Raw genomic sequence first — 9,315 nt, 5'->3', positions numbered from 1 at the left:
CCCCGTTTCTTAAAACTCATCAATCCCATACTAGGAAAAAAATTGATACATATTCTACTTTGGATCCCCTTTTTTTTTAAAAAAAAAAAGAGAAATAGACCTAATTAGAGAAGGAATTAACTTTTATGATAAAGAATTAAATTTTGTGATGCACAAGGTACAATACTTTGATATCCTCTAAACCTATCTTAGCTTATTAGTACATCAACCATAGACAAGGTCTGTTTTGATTTGCCCTAAAATTTACAAAAACAAATTATCAAAAGTGATTATAGAGATTTAGGTAGATTTTATATTTTAGCTTTTATGAGATCTAAATTGTAGATGCAAAAGAGAATAAGAATATTAAAAAATTAATTATCTAAAATTAGAACACAAAATCAGGTGAAAATAATTAAAGGGAGTTATTTAAGGAAGAGGAAGTAAAAATTTTCTGCTCGTATATGGGAATTTGAATATATCGATAAATTGGGATATTACAAAAAAAAAAATCATCACTTGAATAATTTTAATTAGAAATGGGCTATAACTCCACCTAATTTTCCTTTGTATAAAATCAAGTTACACTAAAATGGTTGTTGCTGCTATAGAAAGAACCCCCCCCCCCAAAAAAAAACATTGTATTCCAATAATAAGTAAAAATTGAACACCTATAACACCTATACCTTACTTAGGTTAAGGTTGCAAGATTGAGGGGTCTGTTTCTAATTCTTTTTCATTTATTACTTCTTAAATCTCACCTTTCCCGGTTTAAAAAAGAAAAAAAATTAAAAAAATTTGTAGCTTACCCTACTCAACTTCAGTAGAACTACACAAACAACGGTATTCCTAGTGTACAGTGAGTCCCTTGAAATTAGCCAATCAAAATAAAGTGGAGAAAGTGACATTCTTTATTTTGTTTGTGGAGAATGATTTACTTGGGATTGACTCCATCATTCTTTGTCACAGTTTTTCTCTCATGCACAACACACGCTAAGGATATTTAAAGTCTATATATTATTAACAGAGAGCTTCATCTTGTGATACCATCACTTTGCTTCAGGCCTTCAACCTGGGCGTGATACCTCCTCTTGGATTTGTGAGTCTTTCCTTCTCTTTCCCTTTCGTATAGAGATAGAAAGTGACCCTCTTGGATTTATTTTGATAAGGCTCTTTTGTATTGTAAGTCTGTAATCTCTGATAAGGTGTGTTTTTTGTGGGATTATTTCTGCTTAATGTTTAATGCATTATTTGGAATGATCAGTGTTCTTCTGGGATACTTTTTCTTTAAAACCCCCGTGAAGCTCCCTTTTGGCAGTTGGTGGCATATGTTGTTATAGAAGTGGAGATACCTATCTTTTCTGTGGTTTTATTGATGGGAATTAGTAGTTTTAGTTGAATTCTGGAAGAAATTTTCTGCTTTTTAATCTTGTTTATAAGCTGTAGAATGATTTTTTTTTTTTGGGTACAATGCAAGGGAAGGAAGAAAGAAAGAGACAAGGGAACACTCCGAAGTGGGCATTACAGAATCAGAGGAGTTGCATTTTGATCTTGCCATTGTTTTTTGGTTGACAGGAGATGCTTTCTTAATATATTGGATTTCGCATTTATATGCTATTAGAGCAAGAGCACTCTTGAGATAAGCAAAGTATTTTGACTTTGATTTCTACCTATTTCTTGCCAGGGATGTTAGTTATTTACCACGTTCGATAACTTCTGGTAGTCAATGTACACTATATCATCCTTTGTTGGAATCCGTTTGGTTTGGATTTTAGTGCATAATTTGGAAATTTTTTAATGAGTTTTCTCATTGATTCCTTTTTCTTGTGCCATTATTATTATTATTATTATTATTTGGTCTGAAATCCCACTAGACAGTTGGTCAGAAATGTTGCTATTGGAGTGGCTCTATCTGAAAAAAGAAAAAAACGTTGTTCCAAGGTTACACGTAGCTTAGGATCCGGCGAAAATGAAGACACAAGAGAATACATGTTATGTAATCCTGTTTTTATTTCATCGTTTCTCTAACATTTTGGAGATTTGGTCTCAAGTAAAGTAAGATTTATTGTTTATCATATTGGATTAGTATTTGATCCCTTCATGCCTCTGTCTTGAGTCTTGACTGGAAAGTTCTTTGTTACATATAATATGATGGCGTGATCTGTGACTTGTTATTTTGTTCACTGTTTTAATATGTAGTGGATTCGCAAATTTGCTGCATCTGCATGCTGGTAAGGGAGTAAAAAATTCTCTTTTTCCCCTTTGTTTATATGCTTCTATTGCAGCCTTTTTTTTTTTTCCAGTTTCTTAGATTTGGAGGGAAAGAAACGGGAAGCATTTTCTTAGAACTTTAAGGTTCTATTAGGTCCGTTATGCTGGTATGGTCTCTGAGTTGTATTGGATTCTAGGGGATCCAAGCATGACTTAAAGAAAGTAGGGCAGTGGAATGAAAAAGAAGAAATATTCTGTCAAAATGAACTGTCTTAGCCTCTCAGATTAACTAAAATAGAGGCGGTAATGTCAAAATGTACCTTGGATGTGTGTATTTTCTTGTCCTTTTCGTGCTATTACATCTCCTCTGTCTGTCGATTAGCAATCTTATAAATAACCAATCAATAGTTGTCTGACTCTTTCATGCTCTGACCTTTACAGGAGCATTCTGATACAAAATTCTGTTAATAGAATTGGCAGTAAAGTTCAGCTGCATGGGAAAGACGATTCATATTTTTGGTTTCCTTGATGTCGTGGCTGCAGAAGTAGTCGAGTTTTTGGAAGGATTCACAGGTCAGGGAACAGTATATGCTTTAGAGGTTAAGCAGCCCAAACGAGGAGGACCTAGATCAAATGCTAGGGTCCAATTCACAGATGAGAGGAGCGCTGAATGCATTATGGCATTGCCAAAGGAACGCCTTTGTTATGGTTCTTCATATTTGAGGGCTTCAGAAGACGACAAAGATTGGTTTCCGTGGCCTATAACCTATGAGCATCACATGGAGCAAATAGATTTGAACTTTGGGTGTCCGGTGTCAGAGAATAGGTTTTCAGTGCTATGGAATGTGGCAAATGTTTCAGTTAGATTCGGAATTGGAATGAAGAGAATGTATTTTATTTTGCAGTTTCACTCTCATGACTACAAGCTTGAATTATCCCGTGAAAACATATGGCAGATTGTACTGCATCGAGGTGGTCAAGCAGCAGAATTTCTCCTCATACAGGTTTGGTCGTTCAAATAAAAGATTTGATGTGTCCTGTTGGTTCTACATCTTTGATCCCTTTTGCTTCCATAATTTTTGGCCTACGTTTCACTGCATATCTCTAGAGTATCCTTCTGCCTTGACATGGTAGTTTGGCTGTCAAAAATGTGTGACAGCAATAATAGTTGGCCTTGCATTACATTTCTAAACACTTAGTTGTAATCTCTTCCAGGTTCCTTTTTGTCCAAGTTACATTTGTGTTGCCTTAAATTTCACCCAACAACTCAACCATCAGCCAATTTATCTGTATTAGGTGAAGAACACCTTTTTTATACCTCCATGATCTCATAATATTGTATTTTCATGTTATTTATTTTCTTTAGCCAGTTACTTTTAAAAATTTTATCAAATGGAAAGAGATAGAAACATTCCAATGCAGTTAACATGTCCTTTAAAATTAAATTTGGAATCATGAACCAAACATTGTTTGATTTATACCTTGAACTCTATAACATATCAAATATTGTTAATATCATGTTTTACCAAAATTATTGTATATTCATGATTTTATTACATATAAACCACAATCATTACAATTTTTTATAAACGAAGAATATAATTAAACCAGAAAAATAAACATACATGTAACTTGAATTCTTTGTATTCTTTTTATTGCTATTTTTGTCAATAATGGAGTATAAATGATCCACTATATAAAGCTTTTTTTGGCTTGTACTTTCTGACAATTGAAATTCCGTAGATAAAGATATTTGAATTTTTTCCATTTTTATTTTCTTTTATTCATAACTTTTAGCACAATCCAATGCAAAGAAAGTCTACTTTTTTCATATGAGCACAGTATTTTTGGTTTCAATATCAGTGTTTTTTGATGATCATTGAATTGGAACGAAAATTGTGACTAATTAACAATTTTAATATCAAAATTTGGTATATTGCAGTGTCTTATATTTTCAGTTGCCAGCTTTTAATATCCATAACTGCTACCATTATTGTCAATTATCAAAATGCACTAAATTTGTTTAATTACATTTGTTACCATAAATGAAATTTACTTTATTTTAAAGCTTTTCATTCCATAACCGCAAACATTATTCACTAATACAATAAATATATGTAATCATTAGAAAAATAATAGTATTTTGAACACCATTAAAAATAATTTATATATCATTCTTCATTTTAAGGTTACTCTTATTATAATTGTTATTTTGTCATTGGAGATGGCTTCTACATGGGTTGATGGATGGATTTGGTTTGCTCAAACCAATATAAATAAAGTATTACTATATTGTTGCCAATAAAAATGTTTATCTTCCTCTGGATATTAGTGATTGGATGTTATCTTTGGTATTCTTTGAATTGTATTTCTAACTTTTTAATTCATTTGTTATTCACTTTATATCATTTTATGAATAGTTTTCAATTTTTTTCAGTTTTATTTGTTTTGAGGGGTTGCTATTAATGATAATAATGGTTTATACGGTGCAATTTTAGATTTTCTTTTTTTTTTTTCAGTTTAATATTGATATTTTAGTTATAAATGTGTCACAACTTTTTGTATATTGAAACTCCATTAGGTGCCACATGAAAAATCGTCTCTTTCTAAATTGGATAGATAGATACATATGGATAGATAGATGCATTAGGTGTGAGAAATAATGGGTTGCAACACTTGTGTGAGAAAAAAAAAATGGTTCTGCTGTTATTATATTTCAATGCTGTAACTTATTTTCTCTCTCCTCTCTCAAACTGCAGTTGATCATTTGCAGGGATCATCTGGAACATAATTCATTTAAGCCTGCAAACAGCTTAGCCATATTTCTTTTCTTTCTCACTGTCACGTGAACATATTTTTATGTCTTCAGTACCTCTTTTGAAGGCCTTTTGGATCAACCCTTTTTGCTGCCAGTATTAACCATGATTTGAACTCTGAAACGCATCCAAAATACGAAAGTCATATGGCAAATAACCAGCATGCATTTTTTCCACTCTTTGTTTTGTTTTACAAATGAGTTTCTGTTACCATATTGATGTGAAATTATTGTTTATGAGTTTGAATATTGACATGCACACTTATGACTTAGTTATCTGGTGCTCCTCGGATTTCCAAAAAACTTGAAGAATCCCCCTATCGCTACTTTAAGGAAACTCCATATGACCAGTGGGTCAGGACGACAGATTTCACTTCATCTTGCATTGGGCAATCGTCTGGCATATGCTTGAAGCTTCCTCCTGGTATTCAACTGCCAAATTTAGGTGATTATTTTCCTTGGTACAAAGAAAGTGACAGTCAATTTATGCTGGAAAATGGTTTCCCCTATTCAGACAATTTGGTTTTAGTTCCTATTCTGCGTCCCCCCCAAGGACTATATGTGCCATATGAAATCTTGTTCCAGGTCTGTTGTTTAGTACAGACCGGATGTCTTCCAGGGCCATCACTAGATGCTAATTTCTTCGGGCTTGTTGATCCACAAAGAATAGATGTCAAATACATAGAACATGCCCTAGAGAAGCTACACACATTGAAAGAGTGCTGCTATGAGCCGGTGCAGTGGCTCAAGGAGCAGTATGATAAGTATGACAAGCTCCGGCGACTCCCCAAATCACGTACTCGTACTTTGGCAGATAGATTGGTAGATGTCCGGAGAGTGCAAGTTACACCATGCAAGGTGTATTTCTGTGGTCCAGAGGTCATTGTATCTAATCGTGTATTGCGCCACTTTTCAGAGTACATTGACAATTTTCTTATTGTTTCGTTTACTGATGAAGAGCGGAATAAGATGTTTCCATCAGACTTGTCACCTCGTAAAGGTGCAAATGAGAATGGAAGGACGGAAATTTACGAGAGAATACTGTCAACACTAAAAAATGGCATAGTTATTGGGGATAAAGAGTTTCAATTCCTTGCCTATTCTTCAAGTCAATTAAAGGAAAATTCAGTATGGATGTTTGCTTCGAGACCCGATCTTACTGCTGCTGATATAAGAAGATGGATGGGTGATTTTAGTGAGATAAGAAATGTGGCGAAACATGCTGCCAGGCTTGGTCAATCTTTCGGTTCTTCCAGGGAAACACTAAATGTTGGTAACAATGAGATTGAAACAATTCCTGACATAAAGGTAAGAGATGCTTACCGCTCTACAGTCGAGTATGTCTTCTCTGATGGCATTGGGAAAATCTCTGCTCAATTTGCAAGGCAAGTTGCCACGAAATATGGCCTAAGCTCCACTCCGTCTGCTTTTCAAATTCGGTATGGTGGCTTTAAAGGTGTTGTGGCTGTTGATCCGACTTCATCAAAGAAGTTGTCGCTGAGACTGAGCATGAAGAAATATGAATCCAATAACACCAAGTTGGATGTTTTACAGTTTAGTAAATACCAGCCTTGTTTCCTCAATCGCCAGATAATTACTCTTTTGTCTACCCTGGGGGTCGAGGATGTTGTATTTGAAAAGAAGCAGAGAGAAGCAGTTGCCCAGTTGGACACTATTCTAACTGATCCAGCGAAGGCACATGAGGCTTTAAAATTAATGGCTCCTGGACAGATCTCAAATGTTCTCAAGGAGATGCTGAAATGTGGCTATAAGCCTGATTCTGAACCATTTCTTTCAATGATGCTGCAAGCTTTCCGGGCATCGAAACTGCTGGACTTGCGGACTAAAACAAGGATATTTATACCGAATGGAAGATTAATGATGGGATGTCTGGATGAAACCAGAACCTTGGAATATGGCCAAGTGTTTGTTCAGTTCTCTGGTGCTGGGCGTGGGCAGTTTTATGATGATTCTATCCCGTATTCTAAGCACAATATTATTCTTGAGGAGAAGGTGGCGGTTGCAAAAAATCCGTGCTTGCACCCTGGTGACATCCGTATTCTAGAAGCTGTTGATGTGCCAGAATTACATCATATGGTGGACTGTATTGTCTTCCCCCAGAAAGGAAAGAGGTAAATATTGTTTTGAGATCTTTTATATGGTTTATGTGTAACTCATACAGAGAATGTTGAAGTTTCTGGAATTGAGATTAGATTCTTGAAGATGAATTGGAAATATACAGGTAGCCTAAGATCCATTAGTCTCTTTTGTTTCTGTGAGAACTGTTAATTGATATTCTTCTTCTGTTCTTTAATTAATAACATATAAGTCAAACAGGATTTGAAGTAAAAAGAGATTCTTCTCTTATTTTGCCTAGTTACTGGTACGAAAGAGCAGTTTACATTTTCTTGCATGAAATGCAAATAGAAGATGGGTAACATGGGTCAGGATATCTTCCCTAGAAGCAAATGATTGAATTTAAGGGTTCACTATGATATCTAATGTGCTTAGTAAAGCTCACTTTGGATAAACAAGGGACTCCTATGTTTTAAGCTTCTAGAGACCAACTAATTGAAATCATTATGTAGGATATAGCTAGTGTGATTGATATCATGGTTTCTCAATGTTTCTTTCTGATTCTGATGTCAATTACAGGCCTCATCCAAATGAATGCTCTGGAAGCGATTTGGATGGAGACATTTACTTTGTTGGTTGGGATGCTGACCTGATTCCACCTCGGCAGGACGAACCTATGGATTACACTCCTGTACGTCCAATGCAGTTGGATCATGAAGTTATAATTGAGGTACTAATACTTTAATACAAAAATGGTGTAGCAGAACTTAATTTTTTAATAGCTATTTCCATTGGGAAGGGGAGTTGGATTATTGAAGCCACAGCTTGATGAGTAGGAAAGGAACCGGAGTTCCTGCTGAGATACCATCTCATCTACGTGTCAGAAAATTTCCTGATTTCATGGAAAAGCCTGAGAGGCAAACGTATGAGTCGCAGAATGTGATTGGAAAGCTTTTCCGAGAGGTCAAAGAAAAGGCACCAAAGGCACCATTCACAAGCTCTATTGAATCATTTACGAGGGAAGTGGCAAGAAGATCATTTGATGCTGATATGGAAGTAGATGGAGTTGAGGATTATGTTGATGAAGCTCTTGTTTACAAAAGTGAGTATGATTATAAATTGGGTAATTTGATGGACTACTATAGCAAAAAAACTGAAGCAGAAATATTGAGTGGTGGTATGATGTGGGTGTCAAAATCTTTGGACCGGAGAAATGATGCAGAAGCTGTTGGAATGGCCGTGACATCCTTAATGAAGGAAGCTAGGTCCTGGTTCGACAGGAATGTTGGTCACTCTGATGATGCATACGCAAAAGCATCAGCATGGTACCATGTCACTTATCATCCTGATTACTGGGGTCGCTGCAACGCGGGACTGAACCGGGCTCACTACATTAGTTTCCCATGGTGTGTCTATGATAAGCTGATTCAGATTAAAAAGGGGAGCAGAGGAAGGTCTCAGCTCATTGCAGCACCACGTTCCTTCTCCCCAATTGTCACTAGTGCTATTGCAGCTGCCATTCTCTTGCGCCTGACCGCATTTTATTTTTCAAGCCAATAAGTATATATGCGGATTCAGTTGAGAGTGCACCCTTGTATGCCTATACAGTGAGTTATAATATAAAATCTGATTTGTATTCTAATAACTTTGGCCTTGTTTAGCTTGTTTTTTTTTTTTTTACTTTTGTAGAAAAATGTACTGTAACGATTTGATGTATGTAAGATAAAAAAATAAATAAAAAAAATTTTCACAAAAAATGTAGAAAATTTTCTCGGGAAATTTTCTAGGGAAAAATGTGTTCATTCTATCATGTTAAAGCAGCCCTTGCTTTCTGTCAGTGGTTGCCATCGGTTTTTGACTTGGTAATGTATGGGTAGATAAAATGTATCCACTTATGCTCCACAAAAGTTAGCTTCAGCCCTATTAGCGCTTGTTTTCAGTTTATTATTTTAGTTGAGTACAGATTGTGATTATAAAATAATTCATTTTTGAGAGGTTCTCATTTACTTTTGTATTCAAATTTTAGATTTTACTATAACAAAAAAAACACACAAAAATCCATACTCATCTAAAAATTAGTTTTTGCTGATTCTCTATAATCATTTTCCATAATTAGATTTAGCAAAATCTGAAGACAAGGCAAATAGCAATTCTAGAGACCTTTTAGACTTTTATTACTACTAATTCTCAACTTTTCTAAATCATGATCAACTTCAGTATTTTCTTCCGAATTT

General features: G+C 35.0%; 1 protein-coding gene across 1 annotated transcript; it reads left to right on the top strand.

The window, feature by feature from the left end:
• The first annotated feature begins 1,036 nt into the window (after positions 1 to 1,036).
• LOC113719690 (RNA-dependent RNA polymerase 1) lies at positions 1,037 to 8,726 on the top strand. The gene is given in 5 exon segments (XM_072069862.1): positions 1,037 to 1,078; positions 1,457 to 3,194; positions 5,279 to 7,137; positions 7,661 to 7,884; positions 7,923 to 8,726. Coding segments are annotated over 4 exon segments (3,312 nt in total). The 5' UTR covers positions 1,037 to 1,078; positions 1,457 to 2,684; the 3' UTR covers positions 8,642 to 8,726.
• Positions 8,727 to 9,315: the final 589 nt, after the last annotated feature.

Source organism: Coffea arabica, chromosome 11c, assembly GCF_036785885.1.
Source record: "Coffea arabica cultivar ET-39 chromosome 11c, Coffea Arabica ET-39 HiFi, whole genome shotgun sequence".
NCBI classification, from domain to species: domain Eukaryota; kingdom Viridiplantae; phylum Streptophyta; class Magnoliopsida; order Gentianales; family Rubiaceae; genus Coffea; species Coffea arabica.
This window is presented reverse-complemented; position numbering and strand designations above follow the sequence as displayed.